Source organism: Podarcis tiliguerta (assembly GCF_965153285.1).
Source record: "Podarcis tiliguerta genome assembly, chromosome: 12".
Classification (NCBI taxonomy): domain Eukaryota; kingdom Metazoa; phylum Chordata; class Lepidosauria; order Squamata; family Lacertidae; genus Podarcis; species Podarcis tiliguerta.
Window position 1 is genome coordinate 56630862 of NC_139545.1, and position 27813 is coordinate 56658674.

At 46.9% G+C, this 27813-nt stretch overlaps 1 protein-coding gene and 1 long non-coding RNA gene across 4 annotated transcripts in view; one reads left to right on the forward strand and one right to left on the reverse strand.

Moving 5' to 3' along the window:
• Positions 1 to 27813, forward strand: part of LOC310661168 — a 213560-nt gene that overhangs the window by 136362 nt on the left and 49385 nt on the right. The window lies entirely within an intron of this gene.
• LOC310661006 (adiponectin receptor protein 1) overlaps positions 1 to 27813 on the reverse strand; it is a 42549-nt gene that overhangs the window by 3449 nt on the left and 11287 nt on the right. For 2 of the 3 annotated variants that reach the window (XM_083406720.1, XM_083406721.1), the window contains 7 exons: positions 26937 to 27163; positions 21733 to 21849; positions 12401 to 12572; positions 9319 to 9505; positions 8145 to 8332; positions 7819 to 8012; positions 169 to 4226 (listed from right to left, as the gene is read on the reverse strand). In XM_083406720.1, the coding sequence (XP_083262846.1) occupies positions 4098 to 4226; positions 7819 to 8012; positions 8145 to 8332; positions 9319 to 9505; positions 12401 to 12572; positions 21733 to 21849; positions 26937 to 27077 (1128 nt within the window). In that variant the 5' untranslated portion in view covers positions 27078 to 27163 and the 3' untranslated portion in view covers positions 169 to 4097. The remainder of the gene's footprint in view (positions 1 to 168; positions 4227 to 7818; positions 8013 to 8144; positions 8333 to 9318; positions 9506 to 12400; positions 12573 to 21732; positions 21850 to 26936; positions 27164 to 27813) is intronic. The other variant, XM_083406719.1, reaches the window with a different exon arrangement.

Sequence of the window (27813 nt, forward strand, 5' to 3'; positions counted from 1 at the left end):
AACTAGTGAGGGGGTGCGGATTGTTTGCCGCCTTCCAGATAATATAGAGTGAGCAGGAATGGCACCAGGAACATGGAACTGCCATGTAATTCTACTCAATATTTATCAGAGCAGAATGCAACGTATAGTTGTTGTTGTTGTTTAGTTGTGTCCAACTCTTCATGACGCCATGGACCAGAGCACGCCAGGCCCTCCTGTCTTCCACTGCCTCCCGCAGTTTGGTCAAACTCATGCTGGTAGCTTCGAAAACACTGTCCCACCATCTCGTCCTCTGCCGTCCCCTTCTCCTTGTGCCCTCCATCTTTCCCAACATCAGGGGCTTTTCCAGGGAGTCTTTTCTTCTCATGAGGTGGCCAAAGTCTTGGAGCCTCAGCTTCAGGATCTGTCCTTCCAGTGAGCACTCAGGGCTGATTTCAGAATGGAGAGGTTGGATCTTCTGGCAGTCCATGGGACTCTCCAGAGTCTCCTCCAGCACCAGAATTCAAAAGCATCCATTCTTCGGCGATCAGCCTTCTTTATGGTCCAGCTCTCACTTTCATACATCACTACTGGGAAAACCAGAGCTTGAACTATACAGACCTGTTAGCTAGGGATGATGGGAGTTAGTCCCAAAACATCTGGAAGGCCGGGTTTGCCTATGCCTGGCCTGGACTCTGGAGAAGAGTTGCCATCAACTTGCGGCAGCAGGAACAAATGACAGGACAAGGCAACGCAACGGCTGTCACTCACCACAGCTATGCTTCCCCTTAACTGAGGGTGCCTCTGAATACCAGCTGCTGCAGATCGCAGAATCAGAGCTGGAAGGGACCGCAATGGTCATCTAGTCCACCCCCCTATTTCTTGCCCATGACCCTGAGATTAAGTCTCTCCTGCTCTACCAACTGAGCTGCCCCAGATCGCAAGTGGGGAAGAATTCCTGTTGCGCCCAGGTCCTTCTTTGCAGGCTTCCCACTGGGGTATCTGCTTGCTGGACTGGATGGGCCTCTGGCCTGATCCTGCAGCCAGGCTCTTCTGTTCTCATTTTTACATGGATGGGGCTCAAAGCGAAATACTGGTTCCCACCCTATGGAGAGAAGGGGACATTCTTCTTTTAAGAGGCGTTAGTCTGAGCTGCGCCAGCACCAGGGCTTGATGTCGCAGAGCCAATTCTGGCTTGGGTCAACTCTGATGAAGGCTTACACAGCGCTCAACATAGCATTGTATCTTCCCCGCTACGCACAACCGCCAGGCAAAGACCAAAACGACTGGAATTGGGTGTTTAGCTAAGGGCAGAACAGCAGGTTGAGGGCAGAATATAAAATCAGCGGGGACTAACATTACACAAGCGGCCCACCTGATTTGAGTATGAAGCAATCTGGCCACTTAAAGCAGAGCTTTCCAAACTTTTCATGTTGGCAACACACTTTTGAGGCATTTCACGACACAGTCATTCAGTTTTACTAGCAAACCAGAGGTTAAACTAACCCCTTTCCGGCCCCGGGAGGAGAGCGGGGAGCTTTCACAAGACACACCTATACACTGCAGCCGACACGCTAACGTGTCACGACACACAGTTTGGAAAGCTGTGCGTTAAAGGATTGGCTGGGATGCAAAACGAGGAAGTTCCCAGCAGCTTGCGGAACAAGACACGAAGGAGTGGGAGAATCAGAAAGGAAAAGAAGTGGTGGCAGCTTGAAGGAACGGTTTTCCTGTGTCGCAGAGGCCTCTGCACTACAAGCGCAGATGTTTGAAGATCTCCAGGCACAACTGGCAGAAGCAGAAGATGCTTCAACTAGCAGTATTTAGTCTTGAGTTGCAACCTACTGCAGAAAGGAGGGAAAGGGGTGGAGAGAAGCCACACACACACACACCCTGGCCAGAGATGGGGAACAGGTGCCGCTGGACCCCCAGCACTCATCAGCCCCAACGAGCATGGCCAACACAGTGGGGACTCGGGTTGCGAACGTGATCTGTGCGGGAGGCACGTTCGCAGCATTTGCAACCCGCAGCGCCGTGTCTGCGCAGGCACGGGTTGCAATTCAGCGCTTCTGTGCAAACCACGATTTAGCGCTTCTGTGCATGCGTGAAACCCGGAAGTAACCCGTTCCGGTACTTCCGGTTTTCGGCGGGTCCGTAACCCGAAGAAACGCAACCTGAAGCGTCTGTAACCCAAGGTATGACTGTGGTCTGGGAGGATGGGTGCTAAGCACAGCAGCAAACAGTAAGTGCCATGGGTCCCTCACTGCAGCCACAGGGAGGTTTCTCAAACAGACACCAGCACTGAGAATCAACTGAAAACAGCCTGGGCCAATCTGGTGCACTCCCGATATTTCGGACCCCAATTCCCATCAGCCCCAGCATCACGCTGACTACTGACTTGAGAGCAAGCAGTCCTTCTGTCTAGTCAAGACACACACATACCTGCAGAGCTCGGAGGATCGAGCTGTCCACCGCAGGGAAGCCTGTTTAATGGTTACAGATCTAGCTGGCTACAGGTAGCACGGTCCTGCTGATGCAAGGATGACTGGACGGCGTTCTGGCTTGCGGCACTTGCTAGATGCCCAGCCAGACTGCATGTACAGAAAAGACTGGAAAGTTCCCATTTCCTAAAGTACAGCAACGGGAAGGCCAATCTGGAGGATTTGAAGGGGGGCGTTTTCTGAGAAGACCCTCCTCCTTAACACAAACAAAAATGTTCACAAGCAAATCGAGGGCCGGTTAAGCCGGTGGTGAGAACCTGCCCCTTCCTCCCCACCAGTGATGTTGGACTCCCAACTCCTAGCAGCCAGCATGGCCAATGGTCAGAGCTGGCAGGAGGTTTTAATTCCAGCAACACATGGAGGGAGGCAGGGTCCTCATCCCTGCAGGAAATGGTGGATATGGAGGGTTGGCTTGGCTTGGCAAGGAAAAGCAGCCCAGGAGGCAGAAAGAACAAGGTAAGAAGCCATCGAGATTCTGCCCTGGAAGTCCCCTGCTCTCAACACTTCCTGATGGGGTCGCCGTGTTCAGAAACAAGCAAGATTCACCTTTCTCCCCCACCTTCCAGCAGCCATTATATCTCACAGCACAAACTGGGTTTTCCTTTCTTTTGCAGGAGCCTGAAAAAGCAGTTTGCAAAAGGTTCTAATTTTGGGGGTGGGGGGGTGGGAAGGGGACATTTCACTGGGCCGGATCCCAGCTGCAGAGAAGAGAACGTGGGCAACTCGCAGGAGCGACGCACTTCTTCCGCCCCCTGACCAGTGCACAGAAAATGAAAATAACCACTCAAGCAGTCACACTTGTGGGATGTTGTAGATACCAAATCCTTGCAGCGAGGAAAGATTCCCTGCGGGTGTCTAAACCGAACCCCTGAACTCCCCAGCCTTCCACAGCAACAGACGTCTGTTTTTATTATTTCAGTCACCTCGACATAAAAAGCTACAGCAGCTCTACAGCCCCCTAAGGTAAGAACACCCCACCTGTAATACTACGAAACGGCTCTCCAGTAAGAATAGGCTGGAGGGATAAGATAGCGCCTTTTTTCCTCTCTCTCTCAGTTTTCTTTTAAAGCTCAATATTAAATATTAAATACTCTCGATTTTAGGCATACATTACTTTTGTCAAGAAAGACAAAATGAAAGGGGAAACAGCCCTAAGCACCCGCCTCTGAGCACCCCGGCAGGGGGGAGACGCCGTCGCCCTTGCCATATCAATATGACGCCTCCTTCGGATACGATGGGGAAATGGGCAGCTCAGAGTGTCTCTTCAAGCATGGGGTATGTTTGCAGCATCAAAGAGCATGTAAGAGGGCCCCCCGGTTCCTTTTCTCTATTTTCTTTTTTTGCCAGAATTTCTCTTGTGTCCCGAAAATTCCAATGTTACTCCTGCGAAGTCAAAAAAAGGGGTTTGCGGCTACAGGCACTTCCACCCGGTAGACTGTTGGCAACCCATCCCGTCCCCGCGTCCAGTCCTCCTTGAGAGGAGAAGCCAGGAATAACCACTGCCAACTTTTCCTAAGTTTCTTGAAAAAGAAAAAGAAAAAAGAAACGAAACTGTTCAGAGTCTCCTTTTTTTGATTTTAGCAAAGAAGGTTACTTTAAAAGCACTTCGGAAGTGTGTACTAAAGTCTCCTGCGGTCCTCAGAGGAGCGAGTCGTCAGTACAGCCTCCTTCGAGTCCGTAGCGGAATTCCTGCAAGTTGGAGACGCCGTAGAAGTGGACGAAGGCCGCCGCCACCACCAACACGTGGAAGATCTGATGAGACTGGAACTGCGGGAAATGCAAGGAGGGCATGGGAAAAAAAATCAGAGCCAGGGATTTGGACAAGGGAGGCAGTGAGGTGCAGTGGTTATAGAGGGCTGGACTAGGACCAATGGTACCAAATAGTATCTACAGTGGTGCCTCGCAAGACGAAATTAATCCGTTCCGCGAGTCTCTTCGTCTAGCGGTTTTTTTGTCTTGCGAAGCAACCCTATTAGCGGCTTAGCGGATTAGCGCTATTAGCACTTTAGCGGCTATTAAAGGCTTAAGGGATTAGCGGATTAGCTGCTAAAAGGCTATTAGTGGTTTAGCGGCTTAGAAAAAGGGGGTGGGGAGTGGAAAAAAATCTCAAGACTCGCAAGACATTTTCGTCTTGCGAAGCAAGCCCATAGGGAAATTCGTCCTGCGAAGCGCATCGAAAAATGGAAAACCCTTTCGTCTAGCGGGTTTTCCGTCTTGCGAGGCATTCGTCTTGCGGGGCACCACTGTACTAGAAAAATTAACCAACCAACTGAAACTGACACAGGGACAAACAGAAGAGGACGCCTTCACCCCGGTATGGCTCCCCTTTATCACATACACAGGCCAACGAGACAACGACCAAAATCCACCAACAGCGTACAAATCAATATGGCTAACCTGATCCAAAACACCCACCCACCCCACTCACACACGAAAACAAAGACCACCACAGCCAACCACAAATGAACAACCACACCCTAGGCCAACCCCAGCCTCTCTCACCACCAAAGGAACACAAGGGAACAGCACAGAATCTGCACAAACAACGCTGACACCAAACCCCACATATATTAAGTAAAATAGAAACATCGCCACCGGACCCCCCCATCTCCCCCCCACCTCTTACCCCCTTTTCTTCCTAATGTCTCAACAAATGAAACTGATTTGTAAAAATGTTACATGGGGGGGGGGGGATACGAGAGAGACACATTACACACACTTTTGCAAATCAAGAAAATATTTAATAATTGAAAACAATAAAAACCTATGAAGCTCACTGCAGGGCACAGGGGTCCACCACTGTCTCTCAGCCTAACCAACCTCGCAGGGTTGTTGCTGGGATTAAATGAGACGCGAGAGACCCATGTATGCCAGGCATAGGCAAACTCCAGCCCTCCAGATGTTTGAGACTACAACTCCCATGATCCCTAGCTAACGGGGCCAGTGGTCAGGGATGATGGGAATTGTAGTCCAAAACATCTGGACGGCCGGAAGGTTGGGGATGCCTGTTCCATGAATTTAAACAGGGGTCAGCAAACTTTTTCAGCAGGGGGCCGGTCCACTATCCCTCAGACCTTGTGGGGGGCCAGACTATATTTTAGGGGGGGAAATTCCTATGCTCCACAAATAACCCAGAGATGCATTTTAAATAAAAGGACACATTCTACTCATGTAAAAACACGCTGATTCCCAGACAGTCTGTGGGCCGGATTGAGAAGGCAATTGGGCCGGATTCGGCCCCCGGGCCTTAGTTTGGCTACCCATGCATTAAAAGCTGCAGCAACTGCTAAGACGCCCTTGGGGAGCTGACGCTGCCGGCACATTATATATTTTTTATTTTGGTACCCCAACACCAGCGATGTCCAACCAGTCAACAGGTTGATCCCTGGATGTTTGCTGCTGGACCCTCTCGATCTGCGGCTGTGATAATCAGTGCATAGAAACTCCCATTCCCCCGCACCCTTCGCTCTTTTGCTCCGTTGCGTCAAATGGGTGGTCTTTAATGCTATATTGCCGATGAGTCAGGAAACGAAAGTACAGTGGTACCTCGGGTTAAGTACTTAATTCGTTCCGGAGGTCCGTTCTTAACCTGAAACTGTTCTTAACCTGAAGCACCACTTTAGCTAATGGGGCCTCCTGCTGCTGCACGATTTCTGTTCTTATCCTGAAGCAAAGTTCTTAACCTGAGGTACTATTTCTGGGTTAGAGGAGTCTGTAACCTGAAGCGTATGTATCCTGAAGTGTATGTAACCCAAAGTACCACTGTAGTCATTTCCAGTGCGTCGTTGCGAAAGGTGAGCAATTCCACCCACCCACCAGAACTTCAACAGATTCCGCCCCCCCCCTGTAAAAAAAAGGTCAACAATTTTGGCTTTCCCACCCTGCCAAAAATGGGTAGATCACTGCCAGATTTTTTATAGATCGCAGTCTCTTGGGAGTTGGAAGTCCCTGCCCTATACCATCCTTCACGTCACGCTGCAAGGTGATATACATCAGAATTAGGGGATAACACTGATTGACACACAGACACACACATACGTAAATGCACAGCCTAATGATTTGACTGGGTATCCTTCAAACTGAGAGGTCGCCTCACCCCCCCCCAATGCCCACTCGACAGCTTCGAACTGCGGAAACTGGCACTTGTTACAGGAGACACATAACACGCGCCCCACCTTTCTGAGAAATCCATCTCTCGAGCGTTGCAGCACTTCCGCATTCTTGAACGCTCTTGCCTGTCCAATGTACCCTCTCCGAATACAGTGGTGCCTCGCAAGACGAAAAGAATCCGTTCCGCGGGTCTTTTCGTCTTGCGGTTTTTTCGTCTTGCGAAGCAAGCCCATTGACGGAGTAGCGCTATTAGCGCTATTGGCTAAAAAAGGGCTAAAAACGGCTTTTTAACACTTGGGAGATTAGCGGTTTTGCTGCTAAAATGCTTTTAGCAGCTTAGCGATTCAAAATAAGGGGTTTTGGAGTGGGGAAAAAATTCAAATTTTTTTGTCATTTTTTGTCTTGCGAAGCAAGCCCATAGGGAAATTCGTCCTGCGAAGCGCCTCTGCGGACAGAAAACCCTTTCGTCTTGCGGGTTTTCCGTCTTGCGAGGCATTCGTCTTGCGGGGCACCACTGTACTGCCAAAAACATTTTTGTTTAAGCCACAGGCATGGCCAAACTCGTCCCTCCAGACGTTTTGGGACTACAACTCCCATCACCCCTAGCTAACAGGACCGGTGGTCAGGGATGATGGGTACTGTAGTCCCAAAACATCTGGAGGGCCGAGTTTGGCCAGGCATTGCTGATGTAGGTCTCCATCTGCTCTTAGTTTGTTGCCGATTTAATCTTTCAAAGAGTTGCTTTTGCTGATGTTGTCTCATTTTCTTTCGAGAACCACTTTGAGGTTTCTTTGTTTTTAAAAAGACCGCAATCAAACAGTGCATAATTTTTGCAAAATACAGTGGTGCCCCGCAAGACGAATGCCTCGCAAGACGGAAAACCCGCTAGACGAAAGGGTTTTCCGTTTTTCGATGCGCTTCGCAGGACGAATTTCCCTATGGGCTTGCTTCGCAAGACGAAAATGTCTTGCGAGTCTTGAGATTTTTTTCCGCTCCCCACCCCCTTTTTCTAAGCCGCTAAACCGCTAATAGCCTTTTAGCAGCTAATCCGCTAATCCCTTAAGCCTTTAATAGCCATTAATAGCCCTTAAACTGCTAAAAGCGCTAATAGCGCTAATCCGCTAATGGGCTTGCTTCGCAAGACGAAAAAACCGCAAGACGAAGAGACTCGCGGAACGGATTCTTTTCGTCTTGCGAGGCACCACTGTATAAAAAAAACCCCAAATACCACACCATTCGCCTCACTTACCCAGATATCGAACTTGCCAGGGAAGAAGCGCTCAGGGATGCGGGCGGCGTAGAGACCAGCTCCTGCGATGTACATGACAGCCATCAGGAAGAACCAGCCCATCTGCCCGACGGTGGTGGCTTTCACGAAGCCTTCAGCGATGGTGAAATGCATGGTGGGTACCACCCCACTCAGACCGAGCCCCAGGAAGACCCCTGCGAGGAGGAGAAAAGGGAGATCTCAAGCAAGTATTCAGAAGGGAAAGCACCAGAAATCAGGCAGCCTTTCCCAACTTCAAGGGAAATTTCTCCCGCGGTACTGGTGTCCTTTACAGAGAGCCGCCCTACCTGCCCTCGTCTGCCTGTGCTTAGGCGTTGCAAACCGGTCCCACTGTGCGACGATGATCGCTGAGATACCCAGCACACATACAATGGAGAGGTAGATAAGTCGGGGCTGCGGGGAGCAGTAGAAAGAGTAGTACAGCCAAGGGACAAAGCTCCCCATGATCAGCAGAGCTATCCCAGAATAATCCAACCTAGGAAGGAAACAAACAGAAACCAGACGGAAGTGAGAGGCGTATTGCACATTCCGGAAATGACAAGTTAAGTTTGCTTTGGGAAAGGAGATACTATCTTTTTTCTACAATCCATAAAGGTAAAGGTAAAGGGACCCCTGACTGTTAGGTCCAGTCGTGGCCGACTCTGGTGTTGCGGCGCTCATCTCGCTTTACTGGCCGAGGGAGCCGGCGTACAGCTTCCGGGTCATGTGGCCAGCAGGACTAAGCCGCTTCTGGCGAACCAGAGCAGCGCACGGAAACGCTGTTTACCTTCCCACTGGAGTGGTACCTATTTATCTACTTGCACTCTGAGGTGCTTTCGAACTGCTAGGTTGGCAGGAGCAGGGACCGAGCAACGGGAGCTCACCCCGTCGCGGGGATTCGAACCGCCGACCTTCTGATCGGCAAGTCCTAGGTTCTGTGGTTTAACCCACAGCGCCACTCGTGTCCCTACCTACTACCGTATTTTTCGCTCTGTAGGATGCACCCGACCATAAGACGCACCTTGTTTTAGAGGGGGAGAACAAGAAAAAAAATACTCTCCCCCTCTCTGCTTAACGCCCCTTCAGCGAAGCAGTAGGAGAAACGGAGCCCCTTCCATTTCTCCTCCCATGTCACTGAAGGGGCGCTGCGCAGAGAGGGAGAGCTGCGCAGCGCCTCTCCAGCGAAGCAAGAGGGGTCGGTGCGCACCGCTTCTTCTTGCTCTCCTGGCTTCAGCGAAAGCAATGCAAAGCCTCTGGAGCACATTCGCTCCATAAGACGCACACACATTTCCCTTTACTTTTTAGGAGGGGAAAAGTGTGTCTTATAGAGTGAAAAATACGGTAAGTAGGTATGCATTAAAAACATACACACGCATCACAGCTGCCCCAAATTGATCTACATTTCACATAGCAGTCAACCCCCCCCCCCCAAAACAGTTAAGTGTCTTAATCGACCCGGGTTTCGATTCCAGGTTGACTTACTTGGAAAATGTCCGGGACACCTTCTCCGAATGGCAATAGACTGTATGGAAAAGCCAGGAAAAGCTGAGGCACAGCACAGCCCCGAGGAAAAACATCCCAAAGACCACCTTTTCCTGCAGAGGGGCCATGAAGTACATGTTCGGCCGGAGCATGGTCAAGATCCCCAGGCAAAGGAACAGCACAAAACCTGGAGCGGAAATGCAGAGCAGAGAGAGAGAGAGAGAGAGAGGGAGGGAGGGAGGGAGGGAGTCCCGTTAGCTGATTTATGAAAAGGCCAAAGAGTCTCTGTTATAGCATTTGGCACCCAGTAGACCTGAAGGAGCATCTCCACCCCAATCGTCCAGCCCGGACACTGAGGTCCAGCTCCGAGGGCCATCTGGCAGTTCCCTCCCTGCAAGAAGTGAGGTTACAGGGAACCAGGCAGAGGGCCTTCTCGGTGGTGGCGCCCGCCCAGATGTCAATTGTCCAGTAGTGCCTTAGAGACCAACTAAGTTTGTTCAGGGTATAAGCCAGGCTTCCTCAACCTCGGCCCTCCAGATGTTTTTGGCCTACAACTCCCATGATTCCTCGCTAGCAGGACCAGTGGTCAGAGATGATGGGAATTGTATTCTCAAAAGATCTGGAGGGCCGAGGCTGAGGAAGCCTGGTATAAGTTCTTGTGTATCTGAAGAAGTGTGCATGCACACGAAAGCTTGTACCCAGAACAAACTTAGTTGGTCTCTAAGGTGCTACTGGACAATTTTATTATATAACCAATGCAATAAAAATCCAGGAGAACAAAACCCGATAAAAACCAGGAGAACAGGAGCTGGCACATTAAAACTAAAACCAAGACAGCATTGGGAGGAATTCCAGCACAGAGCTTAAGTTCCCCAGAATAAAAAAGGTTATTAAGAGCACATCTGAAGATTTTAAGAAAGGGGTGGACATAAATGTACAGTGGTGCCTCGCAAGACGAAAAGAATCTGTTCTGCAAGTCTCTTCATCTTGCGGTTTTTTTCGTCTTGCAAAGCAAGCCCATTAGCGGATTAGCGCTATTAGCGCTATTAGCGGTTTAGCGGCTATTAAAGGCTTAAGGGATTAGCGGATTAGCTGCTAAAAGGCTATTAGTGGCTTAGATCAGCTGATAAGCGGCTTAGATCAGCTGTTAAGCGGCTTAGTGAACAGCTGTTAAGCGGGGGGAAAAAACCCCGGAATCGCAAGACATTTTCGTCTTGCGAAGCAAGCCCATAGCAAATTCGTTTTGTGAAGCACCTCCAAAACGGAAAACCCTTTCGTCTAGCGGGTCTTCCGTCTTGCGAGGCATTCGTCTTGCGGGGCACCACTGTATCTGGGGAAGGAGACTCTTCAGCACTGTACCAAAAAGTTCCACTAGCTCCTGTTTATGGAACAGTGCCTATAATCCCTGGCTGGGGCTGATCAGAAGTGGCCTTGAAAACAGCTACAGAACACTTCATTGGCTACCCCTGCGCGAAGGGGGCAGAGGCCATCTCAGCCCCAAAACATGAGCCCAGACTGAGGAGGATGGAAATAATTGCAGCTCCTTCTATGAAGAGGTGGAGAGGCCGGCACTGTCAAACTGAGCAGGCCAAGTCGCCTGTGGCTCTCCATCTCTCATGGATGCTTTAGTCAAGATTCCTGATTTGCAGCGGGTTGGACTAGATGACCCTGGGGTTCCCTTCCAAGTCTACAAATTGATGGTGACAATGATAAGCCACTGTGAAAAGCCCCTGAGTTAGTCGGAAGGCTTTCCCATCCCAGAAATAAGCCGGGAGGAAGGAATAAAATACCAGGCACCTAAGGAACTATCATATTTTCCTGGCCCATCTAAATGATGGTCTGCATTAACAGACTTGAGGAGGTTTGGGACCAAATACGTGTATCATGGCTTAGGGCCCTGGTATTTACGGGACCGCCTCTCCTGGTCTGCCCCGCATAGGACCTTATGGTCCATGAATAATCATAGTTTGGAGGTCCCGGGCCCTAAGGAAGTCAGACTATCCTCCACCAGGGCCAGGGCCTTTTCAGTGATGGCTCCGACCTGGTGGAATGCTCTGTCCCATGAGACCAGGGCCCTGCAGGATTTAACCTCCTTCCGTCAGGCCTGTAAGACAGAGCTATTCTACCAGGCCTTTGCTTTGAATTCAGCCTGATCTCTTATTTCCCTTCTCTTCCCTCCCCCTCCCCTTTTATTAAGATCACCCGCTCTGAGACCCCACAGCTAATTCTCCACTGGCCTCCTCGCTGGCCCAAGTAGGACCAATTCAGCCAGCTAGCCCTAGGGATTATCTAATGCTTATAGATGGATTTCCCCTAAATTTATTTCTGAACTTTGAATTTTATTGTTATTCATGTTTTTATACTGTATTTTATGCTGCTTTTACAATTAGGTGTTTTAAATTTGTTGTTAGCCGCCCTGAGCCCAGTTTTTAAATCGGGAAGGGCGAGGTATAAATAAAAATTTACTATTATTTATTATTACCAAATGGCCTTGCTTAAACAGTGACACCTTTGGGGAAAGCACAATACAGCGGTACCTTGGTTTAAGAACAGCTTAGTTATGAACAACTTGGATTAAGAATGCTGCAGACCCAGAAGTAGGCGTTTTGGTTTGTGAACTTTGCCTTGGAAGCAGAACATGTTGAATGTGTTCCATTTGTAAATTGAGTCCCCCACTGCTATGGGAAAGCACGCCTTGGTTTAAGAACGCTTTGGTTTGAGAACGCTTTGGTTTGAGAACGCTTTGGTTTAAGAACAGACTTCCGGAACGGATGAAGTTCGTAAACCAAGGTACCACTGTATACAATTCCTTCCCAAGGCCCTTATGTTGTTCATAGGAAAGATTTGCACGATACGCAAGATCCCCACAACGTAGATCACATTCAAGCCTGGAATCGGGTAGGACGATGGGCAGGATGACGAGGAGGAGGACAATTCTGGATCCAAATTCTAGATCCACCACCTTTGTGGACAATCCCAGTGCCCCAAGGAAAGAAAAAGTCGCAGTGGGGGAGAGATGCTCCCTCTCAACATTAACACAGGTACCAGAGCATTAAAGTAGGAGCCAGAGAGTCAGGGTCACCTAGCAAGTGAGTCCAAATGTTGCCCGTCTCCGTGTGGATGCGGAAGATGCTCTTGAAGCAGGCTCTGAAAGAGGGCATAGGGGGCCGGTGCCCGTGCAGGAGGTAATCGTTATCTTTCAGCCAATCCGGCAGCACGTCGTAGGGGATGACCCTCCAGCGGCCTTCCCAGACCTGCAACACACCAAACCATGCGGGGCAGTCAGCACCTGGGAGCGCATTGGCACAAGGAGCGTCTCCACCCCCATCGTTCTACCCGGATACTGAGGTCCAGCACCGAGGGCCTTCTGGCAGTTCCCTCCCTGCAAGAAGCGAGGTTGCAGGGAACCAGGCAGAGGGCCTTCTCAGTGGTGGCACCCGCCCTGTGGAACGCCCTCCCACCAGATGTCAAAGAAATTAACAACTATCCGACTTTTAGAAGACATCTGAAGGCAGCCCTGTTTAGGGAATGTGTTAATGTTTGATGCATTACTGTATTTTAATATTTTTTGGGAAGCCGCCCAGAGTGGCTGGGGAAGCACAGCCAGATGGGTGGGGTATAAATAATAAATTATTATTATTATTATTATTATTATTATTATTATTATTATTATTATTATTGGAGGGAGCCGCCATTAGGCTGTGAAACGCACGGTCTGGGGCGCAGCCACACACCACCCCTCCTGCAGGCGACTCTTGCACAGCTTTCGATGAGGACACTTGCAGCATAAATCATTGGTTGCCTCCACATAAGAACTCTCAGCCCATGTCCCAGGGGAGGCAGAGGACCTGAACTGGGCTAGCTCCCCAGAAAACAAATCCTTTGCAGATCTGTTGCTTTACCAACTGCACTGGCTCCTGGTGGAGTACAGGGTCAGGTTTAGGGTGCTGGTTTTGACCTTTAAAGCCCTATGCGGCCTAGGTCCCACGTACCTACGGGACTGCCTCTCCTGGTATGCCCCGCGGAGGACCTTAAGGTCCACAAATGACAACATTTTGGAGGTCCCAAGTCGAAAGGTGGTTAGATTGGTCTCAACTAGGGCCAGGGCCTTTTCAGTACTGGCCCCGACTTGGTGGAACGCTCTGTCACAAGAGACCTGCGGGACTTGACATCTTTCCGCAGGGCCTGCAAGACAGAGCTGTTCCGCCTGGCCTTTGGTTTGGACTCAGTCTGACCCTTATGTTTCCCTCTCCTTATGGTTTTGATCTATGGGCTACTTTTAAAATGAGGCTGCATTTTAAATTGCATTTTAACCTGTATTTTAAATTGATTCCCCCCCCCCATTATATTTTTACTGTAATTTTACTGGTGCTAGCCGCCATGAGCCCGGCTCTGGCTAGGGAGGGCAGGGCATGAATGTGACCCAAATGTCTGCCCACCATTGCTTCTGGTCTTGCCCATTTTTGCCTCTTGGTCCACGTGGCCCCTGGGAGGCTGCCCAGAAAGGAGTGTGGCCCTCAAGCCAGAAAAGGCTCCCCGTCCCGGGTTTTTTTTTTTTTTTGTGGTTGATGTATTGTTTGTTGAATTTGTGTATTGTTTTTCTTTTTTTCTTTTAATAAAAATTTATTAAATAGTTTATACTTATAAAAGAAAAACAGTAAAAGAAAAATAATATACAAATTCAACAAACAATACATCAACAACAAAAAAAGAAAAAAATACAATACAACAATGCAACATAAAAAAACAAAAAACAAAAACGCAAATCCAAATTTTTGTATCCAGATCTTTCATTAGCTTATTTCCTCGACTTCCTCGCACCTCCCTTTTTTTTTTTTAAAAGGCTCCCCGTCCCGGTCTAAAAATTTAATTCCAGTAATCAGGAAGAAGTGGATTTGATGCCTCCAAAACAAGTCTGGCCACACAGAGGTGGGATTGTTCTGGAGGAAGAACCACAGACTACTTTTTTCAAACTTGCGAGGCTTCGTAACTGGACAGAGCTGTGAGCTCCTCCCGTTATTTTATTTCCAGGGAACTGCTTGACTGGCCAAAGCTTGTAGGAGTCTCTTGGGCAGGAGGAAGGGGGCCTCTAGATGTTCTCTAACTTCGGACTTCCGGAGGCGGCGCGAAACAGCAATGGCGGTCCTCTTCAGTCGCTGAAGAGGGGCTCCGCGGAAAAGGGTCGTGCGCTGCGGCACAGCGACGACCCAGCAAGACAAACCACGGGTAGAGTGAGCCCGTGGCCGTGGGATTCGGCGGGTACCAAGAGCGACCCCGGAAACGTGGAAGGGACCCCGTAAGGGGCTCCGGAACGTGGAGGGGGTAGCGGTGCTGTGAATCCATCGCTCTTTCCGCGGAAGTGAAGCCGCGCGGCTGCTGCTGATGAGCGCTGACCTTTCTTCTATGATCAATCGATTTGAGACTACATACTCGTGAGTAAGAAAATCTGAGACTCTATTTGAACAACAAATTTCTGCAATTTGGCTGAAAACGGGAGACGCTAAAAAGGAAGTCAGTCTTCCGTCCCTGTTTAAAGTACTGAGCAAAGCTTCTTTAAAGTTGAAGCGCTGAAAGGAGTTTAAAAGAAGATGGAATTTACTCTGCAAATTCGGAATTGATAAATTGAAAGTTAAGGAAAAGTTAGAACTGTGTTATAAGTGGACAGAGACTGTGTTATTCCCCTTCATTCTGTGTGGATTACAAAGTTGCAAGACCCAGCTCTCGAGCTGCCTGGACATAAAGTAGCATCAGATTGTGGTGACTGTGCATAGAGATACAAAGTTTTACTGGGCTACTCTGCAAGTTATAAAAAAGGAACCGTTGCACATATTCTGACAAAGAACTCATACTCTCTGCAGTTTAAAGTGAACTTAGAGGGTCCCCCCTTTGTTTTGGATTTTACTTCATTTGGGAACTTATTGGTGGAAAATTCCATCTTTCCTTAACTTTTGGGGAGCTCCCCCTGCTGGATTGTGGAAATATCAGCCTCTGAGAACTGCTGGTTGTTTTGGAACTTTTATGCTTGGATGTTTACCTTCCTTTTGGATTGCTTTTCCCATGGGATTTACAATTTGACCTTGAAGCCTAGACAGCTGTGGAATGAGTGGTGCAGCAAAAACAAGGGCTGGTAAGAAAGCTAAACAGACTGAACTATTGCAATCAACTTTGCCTGTGCAGGCACGTAGATCATCTGTCCCAATTGTGACAGGTCTGCAGGAAGAACAATCTAAACAGCCAGCTCTAGAGGACATGGCTGCAGGAGGGCTTGACCCTGTCTCTAAAGAAATACTGGAGCAATTGGCTGCATTAAACAAGAAGGCCGATGATCAAGCGGTTAAATTAGATCAAGTGACAGCTACAATTAATAAATTGACAGACCAAGTTGCCCAAAACACACAGGCGATAGGTAATATTGAAAAGACTGCGACGGAAAATCGAAGACTAGTCGAAGAAGTGAATACAAAAGCAGACCAAAATAAAAAAAGGATAGAGGAATTAAGAGGGGAAGTAAGACCACTGAGTAGACAGATTACTGAACAACAGGCCTATCTGTCTATGGCAGAACTGAAAAATCGGGAGAGCAACCTTAGGATTAGAAATATCCCAGAACAAGAAAAGGAAGATTTGGCTGGTTTTTTGACAGCAGAAATATCCAAATTCTGGGGTTTGGCAGAAGAGAAGGACTTTAAAATTGTTACCGCCTTTAGATTGGGAAGTGCGGCCAGGAAGGATAAACCAAGAGATTGCTTGATCATTTTGAGATACAAGCAAGAAAAAGATAATATACTTGGCCTACACTTTAAAAATCCATTGGTGGTACAGGGAAAAATAGCAGAAATCTTCAGAGACATACCAAAACAGCTGTTGGATTTAAGAACTACATATAAAGACCTAGTAAGACTACTGAGAAACAACTCAATCCGTTACAGGTGGGAATTCCCGCAAGGACTATCTTTTAACTTGAAAGGGAAGAAGGTTAGAATCAGAACGGCAGAGGAGCAAGATAAGTTTCTAAGTGACTACGGGGAAGACCTTCGAAAAGGAACCGCAGGTGTCTGGGCACTCCCCAAGCCCGACGTAAAAGACCCACCTCCAGACACAGACGACAAGGGAGACAAACCCATTGGCTGACAAACTGATCCAGGATGTCTCTGCAGCTTTTCAGTTGGAATATTCACGGTGCAAATTCCCCTGAAAAAAGGAAAGGAATCTTTCATATATTGAAGAAGGAACAATTAGACGTTATATGTCTACAGGAAACCCATGTAACTAGGCTCCACAGAAGAGTACTAATTAACAAGAGACTAGGCCAAGAATTTATTTCATCAGATAAAGTAAAGAAAAGAGGAATAGTGATATATGCAAAGGAGAGCCTAGCACCAAAATTTGTTTTTAAAGATGAACAAGGAAGAATTTTGGCGATTGAAATACAATCTCAAGGAGAAAAATTCCTGATAGTAGGAATCTACGCACCAAATGATGGGAAATCAGAATTCTACAAGAAGCTGCATGAGATAATGCTGGATTATATTGATTACAACAACATCATTTTGATGGGAGATATGAATGGAGTTGTCTCCACACATATGGATAAGTCACAAAACCAAAACTTGACTAAAGATGGCAGACTACCAAAGACTTTCTTTGAACTTACAGACAATATGGATTTGATTGACATCTGGAGAATAAAGAACCCTCTAGGTAAAGAGGGAACATTCTTTTCTGAGGCCCACCTTTCTTGGACACGAATCGACCAAATCTGGGTATCTAGAGGACTGGCACCTAAGACCAAAAAAATAGAGATCTGTCCCAAAACTTGCTCCGACCATAACGCTCTGAAAATGGACTTGAGACTCACACCAACTGGATCCTTTAGATGGAGAATGAATGACTCTTTGTTTAGAGATCAGGAGATTGTAAAGAAGGCCCAAAAAATGATGAAGGATTATTTTGAAATTAATTTGAATACTTCGGTGGAGAAAAAAACAATCTGGGACGCAAGTAAAGCTGTTATGAGAGGGTTTCTGATACAGCAGAATACTATAAGGAAAAAACTCTGGAATGGTAAAAAGGACAAGATTTTGGAGAAGATAAAAGAAGGAGAGAAAAGGTTGAGATTGAACCCAAAATCCAAAGAAGTCTTAAGAGCAATAAAATTCCATCAAGCACAATATGCGAAATTGATAAATCAAGAAGTAGAATGGAAGGTTAAACAGATGAAACAAAGATCATTCGAATCGGCAAACAAATGTGGGAAACTATTGTCATGGCAGCTGAAAAAGAGACAGAAATTGAACTTTGTTACCAACCTAGAGGTTGATGGTGAATGTATTCAGAAACCTGAAGAAATCAGAAAGTGTTTCCAGAGATATTTCAAAAAACTGTTTACACAAGGTCATCAAGAAGAGAACGAGATAAATGAATTCTTAAAAAGCTATGGCCTGCAAAAATTGACTCAAGATAAACAAATAACCCTGAACTATAAAATAACACAACAAGAAATCGAAAGCGCCATTCAGAACATGCAAGTAGGTAAATCTCCGGGCCCAGATGGTCTTACCTCCAAATACTATAAGACATTGAAGGAATACCTGATCCATCCATTGTTGGAGGTATGCAACCAAATTATGGAAGGGAAGGGAGCACCAGAATCGTGGAAAGAGGCATTCATCATGTTGATACCAAAATCAGAATCTGAAAAGACTCAACTTAAGAATTATCGCCCTATCTCACTCCTAAATGTGGATTATAAAATTTTTGCTGATATTTTGGCAAATAGATTGAAAAAAGTTTTAAACGAAGTAATTCACAAGGATCAAGCAGGCTTTCTCCCTGGCAGGCATTTGTCAGACAACACTAGAAACATCGTGGATGTTTTGGAACTATTACAGACAAATTTAAATACAAAAGCAGCTTTAATATTTATCGACGCGGAGAAGGCCTTTGACAACATATCTTGGAAATTTATGAAGAAAAATTTAGAAGGGATGGGAGTGGGAAGGGTGTTTCAAAATGGTATTGAAGCAATTTATTCAGACCAAAAAGCTAAATTGATAGTAAACAATGTGGTGACAGAAGAGTTTAAGATTGAAAAAGGAACACGACAGGGGTGCCCCCTATCACCCTTGCTATTTATTTCGGTCCTGGAGGTCCTGCTGAACTTGATTAGAAAGGACCAGCAGGTAGAAGGAATACAGGTCGGAGAAAAACAATATAAATTGAAGGCCTTTGCGGATGATTTGGTATTGACATTACAGGAGCCAGTGCCTAGTACAAAAAGAGCTTTGGAATTAATTTCTGAGTTTGGTCGGGTGGCGGGATTCAAGTTAAATAAACAAAAAACTAAGGTATTGGTAAAAAACTTGACACCTTCAGAAATAGATGGGTTTCAGAAGGAAACTGAATTGAACGTGACAAAAAAAGTGAGATACCTGGGGGTTAATCTGACTGGGAAAAATTTGAACTTGTTCAAAGACAACTATGAAAAGTGTTGGTCTGAAATTAAAAAAGATTTAGATACTTGGTCAAGATTGAAACTTTCCTTGTTGGGAAGAATTGCAGCAGTTAAGATGAATGTATTGCCAAGAATGCTGTTTCTGTTTCAGGCCCTCCAAATCGTGGACAGAGTGGAGTGTTTTGGAAAGTGGCAGAGGGACATTACCAAGTTTGTCTGGCAGGGCAAAAAGCCCCGAATAAAATTTAAAATATTAACGGATGCAAAGGAAAGAGGGGGATTTGCCCTGCCGGACTTAAGGCTGTACTATGAAGCCGCGTCCTTCTGCTGGATGAAAGATTGGTTTTTGTTAGAAAACACGGATGTCCTTGATTTGGAAGGGTTTAACAACGCTTTTGGGTGGCATGCATATTTGTGGTACGACAAGGTAAAGGTTCATAAACTATTTAAAAACCACATTGTAAGGAAATCGTTGTTTAATGTCTGGACTAAATATAAGGACTTATTCGAAAATAAGACTCCGAGGTGGCTATCACCGATGGAGGCTAAGGCCATAAAAATACTTAATATGGGGGGTGGCTGGGCAAAATATTGTGAATTAATAGAAAGAGTGGGTGATACTTGGAGGTTGCAGAGTTTTGAAAAACTGAAAGGAAGTGTGCGAGACTGGTTCCATTATGCCCAAATTTTAGAGATCTTTAAAAAAGATAAAAAAATTGGCTTCCAGGTGGAAAAATCAAAACTAGAGTCAGAACTACTTGAACCTAAGACGAAAGTGCTTTCAAGAATGTACAACTTGTTGCTTAAATGGAACACCCAAGACGAATTAGTTAAATCAGCCATGATAAAATGGGCACAAGATATTGGATACAACATTATGTTTGAAGACTGGGAAAGGTTATGGACCACCGGCATGAAATTTACGGCATGTAGTGCCTTAAAAGAAAATATTATGAAAATGGTGTACAGGTGGTACATGACCCCAGTCAAACTTGCAAAGATATACCATCTGTCTGATAATAAATGTTGGAAATGCAAAGAGGCTGAAGGAACGTTCTTTCACCTCTGGTGGACATGCCCGAGGGTGAAAGCCTTTTGGGAAATGATTTATAATGAGTTGAAAAAGGTATTCAGATATACCTTTCAGAAGAAACCAGAGGCCTTCCTCCTGGGCATTGTGGGCCAGAGAGTGCTAAAGAAAGATAGAACTTTTTTTCTATATGCAACCACAGCAGCAAGAATCCTTTTAGCCAAATATTGGAAGGCACAGGAGTTACCCACACTGGAAGAGTGGCATACACAACTGATGGACTATATGGAACTAGCAGAGATGACTGGCAGAATTCGAGACCTGGGAGAAGACGCGATAGAAGAGGATTGGAGAAAGTTTAAGGACTATCTACAAAAACATTATAAGTTATTTGAATGTTGAGAATTTGCTAAGTTTTGAGAAAAATATGCCTCAATATTGAAATTTGGATATGACTGTGACCGGGTTATGATTGAGAAAAGTCTAAATTTTTAAAGTGAATAATTAGATGAAACTATAAGAACATATGAAACAAGGTAACAATTTGCTATTTAATTTTTATTGTAAAAAATACAGGGATGGAGGATATGGGGAAGTTCAGAGGATAATGAAAAAAGATCTGGAAAATGAAATTTTCTCTTATTTCTTTTCTGTTTTCTTTTCTTCTTTTTTATTGTAAAACAGTCTTTGTTGGATTATTGACGATGTATCTTGACTCCGGAAAACAAAGCAATAAAAAATATTTAAAAAAAAAAAAATAGATGTTCTCTAACTTCCACAAGACCCAGCGGATGGCAACGGTCAAGTGTCAGGAAAGGAGTGAGGTCAGCTATGAAGTGAACTCTTTATTCAAGGAAACAAGGTTGACTCATTAGGCCAGGCCTAGTGAGCACAGCAACTCGTCCCGGTAGATCTTGCCCCTATGAGGCACTTGTGGGGAATGAGGGTCCCAACCTTCCCACAGCTGCCTAAATCTCCTCCTCTCCCTGATCCCTCCCAAGCAATCTGAGACTTTGCCGATGCCCCTGTCTCTGCTGTTCACCCCTCTTCTGGTTCAGGGAGACGAGAAGGATGGGGAGTTGGTCGCAGCAGGAGGGGGAGATTCCCTGGCTTCTTCGCTAGCCTGGCTTTTCTTTGCTTCTTGGCTTCCCTGCTTCGGCTTCTGCCTCCGATTCTGGACTGCTCTCTGCCACAGACTTGCTGCTCACTAAACCCTGTTGCCTCTTCAACTTCCGACACCTCCTCCTCCTCCCAGCCTGCTCCTTCTTCTTCCTCTGACTGCTCGTTGTGCCCCCACCGCCACTCCCCAGGCTCTGAGCCTCCTTCCCTTGGGGGTTCCCCAGCTGTTGCCTCCCACTGTTCCTCTGCGTCCAGCCGGTCCATGACATCAAGGGCCTAGCAAACATCCCGGGGTTCTCACATTCCCCACCCCTCCTTGAGATCTTGCATACCTGAAGGAGCGTCTCCACCCCCATCGTTCTGCCCGGACACTGAGGTCCAGCTCCAAGGGCCTTCTGGCGGTTCCCTCATTGCGAGAAGTGAGGTTACAGGGAACCAGGCAGAGGGCCTTCTCGGTGGTGGCGCCCGCCCTGTGGAACACCCTCCCTTCAGATGTCAAGGAAATAAGCAGCTATCTTATCTTTAAAAGATATCTGAAGGCAGCCCTGTTTAGGGAAGCTTTTAATGTTTAACAGACCGCTGTATTTTGATATTTGGTGGAGGCCGCCCAGGGTGGCCCAGCCAGATGGGCGGGGTATAAATAATAAATTATTATTATTATTATTATCAAACTCAAACTCGATTTGCCATGCTCCTGTTTTGCTTGCAAAGGAAGGAAGGAAGCCAGAGAACATAGCATAGCCAGCTCTGCAGCTGAAGCAATGGAAGCCTACAGCCCCAACACCAGCTTAGAGCGCCAACCCAAAGTTACCTTGTATACAAATTCTTCCATTTTCTCCATTGCATGATGCGCCTGCAGAGGGAGAGTCAGCACGCGCACCTCCTCCTCCTCCTCCTCCTGAGTCGCTGGGCATGGCTGGTCTTGAACCTAGGAGAAGATCACACAGCCTGAGCAAAGGGCAAGGGGTCAGACCGAAAATGCTCTTGAATATTCAAGAGATATTCCAAACTCATGGGTTCCTTCCGGACCACCTGTTTAACCTGACTGGTTTGCAGGGAGCTTGGATGGTGCCGAGTCAAAGCACACATTATCCCACAGGTTACAATACAACTTTCCTAGCAATTTCCTTATTATTATTTTTTAAAAAACCTGGTGGGACTTGACATCTTTCCGCAGGGCCTGCAAGACAGAGCTGTTCCACCTGGCCTTTGTTTCCCTCCCCTTACGGTCTTGATTTATCAGCTACTTTAAAATGAGGCTGCATTTTAACCTGTATTTTAAATTGGGATTTTTTTTTTCTTTTTCTCCCCCCCCCCCCCTTTTCCCCTTACAGTGGTTCCTCGGGTTAAGAACTTAATTCCTTCCAGAGGTCCGTTATTAACCTGAAACTGTACTTAACCTGAAGCACCACTTTAGCTAAGGGGGCCTCCTGCTGCCGCCGTGCCACCAGAGAACGATTTCTGTTCTCATCCTGAAGCAAAGTTCTTAACCTGAAGCACTATTTCTGGGTTAGCGGAGTCTGTGACCTGAAGCGAAGGTAACCTGAAGCGTATGTAACCCAAGGTACCACTGTATTATGTTTTTACTGTGATTTTATTGGCGTTAGCCACCCTGAGCCTGGCTCTGGCCAGGGAATAAATAAAAATTTTATTATTATTATTATTATTATTATTATTATTATTATTATTATTTTGGGGTGGGTCTGTGGGGAGGTGGGTTTCTTGTACAAGACCTCCACAGCACAAAGTGAGATTTTATTCCCTGTGCTTCAGACTTCAGAGTCTCTTTATCAACCACACCAGCTCAGGAAATATGGATGTCATGATTTATGCACCATTTATTTCCCTTATTGGTGATTGTTTGTTTGCTTTGTGTCTTTGGGTGTGTGTGTGTGTGCAATACCCTGCTATTGAACTTTTGGGTTGTTAATAATGCAGATATATAAATAAAATTGTAACAGCGCAGCCTGAAATTGCTTGAAGGTGACTGAATCCCACTTGACACCAGAAAACAGCTCCAGTTTTGTACAGGGCAGTATAGGAGGGCCACAGACAGACAGCAAGCAAGGAGCTCCTGGTAAGCAGCGATCAGAGAACTCCAGTCACCCAAAAGGAACCCCCTCCGTGACTGTCTGCACATGTAGCAAGGCCGGTCAAACTCTGCTGCAGCCATAATCCCAGATTTCCTTTGCAGAAAGGATTAAAGGTAACAGCATTTCCTCGTCTGCTGCTAAGAGGGCAACGCAAATTGGCAAACTCCGTTTCTCTCCTTGGCCTGGGGCCCAGGAAACAAACTCGCAGCCCGCCAAAGCAGAACAGAGGAGGGCAGGCTCTCCTTTTCAGCCGCCCGTCTCCTACAAGGCGGTGTAGGAGGCCTGTTCACCAGCTCAAAGCTCTGCCCGTTACGTTCTCAGCACAGTGAGGAAAAACCAAGGCAGGTTTGCAGTTGCAAGCAGAAGTGGGACTGCGAGAGGAAGCAAAGTCTTCGAGTTGCATCGCACGGGCAGCTCTGCAAATGGGCAAAGGGAGGAAGCTGGCAGCCTTGCAAAGCCTGAAGGCTCTCAGTCCACCAGTTCAGAAGACGCGATGTGAAATCTATACATTCCAGCCGCGAGAAAATGCTGCAAGGGCCGCTTCTGCCCTGCGCACACACACATCCCCAGACCTGGAGCCCTCCAGATGTTTGGGACGAAGTCTCCCATCAGCCCCAGATGTGCTGGCCGAGCCCGAAACATCTGAAAGGCATCGGATCGCGAAAGAAGGGCCTATCTTAATCAAATGCCATTGAGCTCCTGCGTTTAATGCTAGTAATTCTACTGGTGTGTTCAAGGGTTGGAATTGGATTGGGAAGAACTTCTCAGCCATGAAGGTCACTGGATGCCTCTGGGACGGTCGCTTTCACCCATTCTAAACAATTATATTGTTACATGCCAAGAGATGCGGATCCAGCACTGCGCAGGATCACAGCACCGATAGGCTAGGTGAAGGTCAAAACAGGGGATCACACAAGCTGACAAGATTACAGCTACAAAGCCGCTAATAGGATTTGCCAGTATATTTATGGTTGTTTGACAAAGACATGGAAAGAGCCTTAATGCCTAGAATGAAGACTGAGAGACTTGATTGGGCTCTGCTAACTACCGTATTTTTCGCTCTATTGGACGCACCGGACCATAGGACGCACCGGACCATAGGAGGGGGAGAACAGGGAAAAAATATTTTTTTCCTTGTTCTCCCCCTCTAAAACAAGGTGCGTTCAAGGTGCATTCACCCGAGCGTGTGGAGCTGGCGGTGGGGGGAAGCGCTGGTTCCCCCCACCCCCAGCCTCAAAGATCCCTGAAGCCTTTGGAGCGCAGCGCCCTGCTGCCCTGCCGAGGCTTTGCGTGCAGCCGTCCCCAAGCTAGAAGAGCGAGACGGAGGGCTCCGTCTCGCTGTTCTGGCTTGGGAACAGCCTTGCTAGACTCTGCAGGAGAGCGGGGTGAAGGCACCCCGCTGCCCTGGAGAGGCTTTGCGCACAGCTGTCCCCAAGCTAGAACAGCAAGACGAAGCCCTCCGCAGCGCTCCGTCTCCCTGTTCTGCCTTTCGGCTTAGCGGCGCAGCCTGCATTCGCTCTATAGGACGCACACACATTTCCCCTTAATTTTTGGAGGGAAAAGGTGCGTCCTATAGAGCGAAAAATACGGTATACTATCACTGGCAAACTATCATTTTATGAAACCAAATTCCTTCTAGTAGCACCTTAGAGACCAACTAACCTATCTGAAGACGTGTGGATGCACACAAAAGCTCATACCAATAACAAACTTAGTTGGTCTCTAAGGTGCTACTGGAAGGATTTTATTTTATTTTTTGTTTCGACTACGGCAGACCAACACGCCTACCTACCTGTAACTATCATTTTATGGTATCTTGGAAGCGGGGCTTTCTCTGGGGTAGGGAAAACCTTCTGGAACTTTCTCTCCCTTGCCAAATGGGAGGAACCAGTGCGATGAGCTTCAAATGACAACTGGAAAGTCACCTGTTTTCTCTCTGTTTTCCAGGACCCTCAATTGAGCTGCTATGCTTTTGCCTTGCTGGGATTTTATGGTTTCATACGGCACTGGTGTCTTTTAGGCAGGGTGAACACCATATATTAAAGTATGCATAGAATGAATCCTGGGAACGGCTGTTTACTCTGCACAGAGCTACAATTCACAGCACCCTTAACTACAGTTCCAAGATGTCTGGGGAGGGGTGTACAGACATTGTGGTGTCTGGGTGTATATAACACGCAGACACACACAAACAAACACCTCTGTTATATTTGTTATCTTTTTGTAAACCACTTGCAGACTTTTCTGGGTCCGCAGACTTTTCTGGTGACGAACAGCATATAAATACATAAAATAAAATGACGGATGTGTTCCCATCACAAATTCAGACACATCTCCTTGTAAGAAGGAGGGGGGTCTTGATAATACCCTGCTCCCCCTCCTCCGGCCTTATTTATTCCCAGTGGAGAACGCAAAGTTCCCTGGAGGTACAATGCTTAAATCCTGCCATGCTTGTATGGTTTATATTTACTTATTTAGAAGGATTCGTAAACCACTGAAAGAATAGTGTGCAAATAAAGCAGAAGATAAAGCAAAGCTAAAATCCACAGAACATTAAAAAAAACACACATGCCTAAACATCCATCATTACAAAGCAATAAAACCAGCAAAACTAATACAGGAAAATTATTATTATTATTATTATTATTATTATTATTATTATTATTATTATTATTATTATTTGTATTTCTTGATAGGCTTGTGGGTGGCCAGCAACTATAGCAATATAGCAAGAGCACTTGTCTAATGTCAGTAACTAAAAAGGTAAAGGGACCCCCGACCATTAGGTCCAGTCGTGGCCAACTCTGGGGTTTTGTCGCTCATCCCGCTTTACTGGCCGAGGGAGCCGGCGTACAGCTTCTGGGTCATGCGGCCAGCATGACAAAGCCGCTTCTGACGAACCAGAGCAGCGCACGGAAACACCGTTTACCTTCCCGCCGGAGCGGTACCTATTTATCTACTTGCACTTTGACGTGCTTTTGAACTGCTAGGCTGGCAGGAGCAGGGACCGAACAATGGGAGCTCACCCCGTTGCGGGGATTCGAACCGCCCACCTTCTGATCGGCAAGTCCTAGGCTCTGTGGTTTAACCCACAGCACCACCCACGTCCCTATGTCAGTAACTAGGGCATGCTAAATTACGTGTGTCGGCATGCAGATAGAAGATCAACCTTTAAAGGTATTTCTTTACGGTCCAGTACAGTTGTACCTCGGGTTAAGTACTTAATTCGTTCCGGAGGTCCGTTCTTAACCTGAAACTGTTCTTAACCTGAAACACCACTTTAGTTAATGGGGCCTCCTGCTGCTGCTGCACCGCCAGAGCACGATTTCTGTTCTCATCCTGAAGCAAAGTTCTTAACCCGAGGTACCACTGTATAGCAGAGTCTGTAACCTGAAGCATCTGTAACCGGAGGTACCACTGTATACCTGAAGGAGCGTCTCCACCCATCATTCTGCCTGGACAGTGATGTCCAGCTCCAAGGGCCTTCTGGCGGTTCCCTCGCTGCGAGAAGCCAAGTTACAGGGAACCAGGCAGAGGGCCTTCTTGGTGGTGGCGCCCGCCCTGTGGAATACCCTCCCACCAGATGTCAAAGAGAACAACAACTACCAGACTTTCAGAAGACATCTGAAGGCAGCCCTGTTTAGGGAAGCTTTTAATGTTTGATGCATTACTGTATTTTAATATTTTGTTGGAACCTGCCCAGAGTGGCTGGGGAAACCCAGCCAGATGGGCAGGGTATAAATAATAAATTGTTATTATGTTTTTATTATGATTACATACATATCCTGCCTTTTATCCAGGGTGCTCAGGGAGGTGCATGCATGGTCACCGCCCTTCCACCCCACCACCCTGCAAGGCATTAACCTGAAAATAGCTTTGCTTTAATGGGGTTTAGCATCTCTCTGGCAGGAAGCTTACTTACAATGGCCGAACTGGTTGCCGCTTGGTCTCCTTTCTCCTCTAAGAGAGGTCCTAGCTCAGCCAGCTCCACAAGTTCCCTCTCCCTGCCGTTAGCTGAAGGCCCATTTCCTTGGCTGGCAACTGAGGCTTTGCGGGACGACATTTGGGCAACGTAGACACCAGGTCTCTTCCCCTTTCCGAAATCAGATGAATAGCAGGGTTGCCCAGCACCCTGACGAAGACTTCTCACTAGGAAGAAGAACAAGTTAATTTGTAAACCGGTCTGCTTCTGAAAAGGTGTGTTTTCTCCCCCTCCAGACACATAGTGGATGTTCCTCCTCAGAGAAGCTTGGAACACTTCCAGATTCTCCTCTTTCTTCATTAACTGAATAGAGCTGCCACCCAGTTAAAGGCATCTTAGCCGATTAATTGCACAAGTTTTGGTAAACCAAATCTGTATCACAGGGGGAGAAAGTGCTGAAAGGTGGGGCAGGGAAATCATTTCAGCGATTGCGGATGATTAATTTTTAAAAATTTAATATTGGCACGCTGCTTTTCCAGCAACAACACTGAGCTCAAAGCACCTCACCGTAATGGCGAAACAGCACTTCCATCAATATAGCTGTCTCCAAAATCACAATGCCATGCAAGTGAAGCAAAAGCAAAACATTCAATAGGCAAGTAACGCAGATAAACGCAAGCTCAGAAAAATTCAGAAATGACTTTTCAGAAATGGCTGCTGATTGAAAGATGCCTTCACTGTGTGAGATAGGAAGCATATTTCATCTAGGTTACTGCACTTAAGAGTCATTTCAAGAAGTTAAAACAGTCACTCTGCTTTACAACCCAGCACACGTCTTAAAAAATAAAGAATGGATCAAAATGTTTTAAATTGCTTT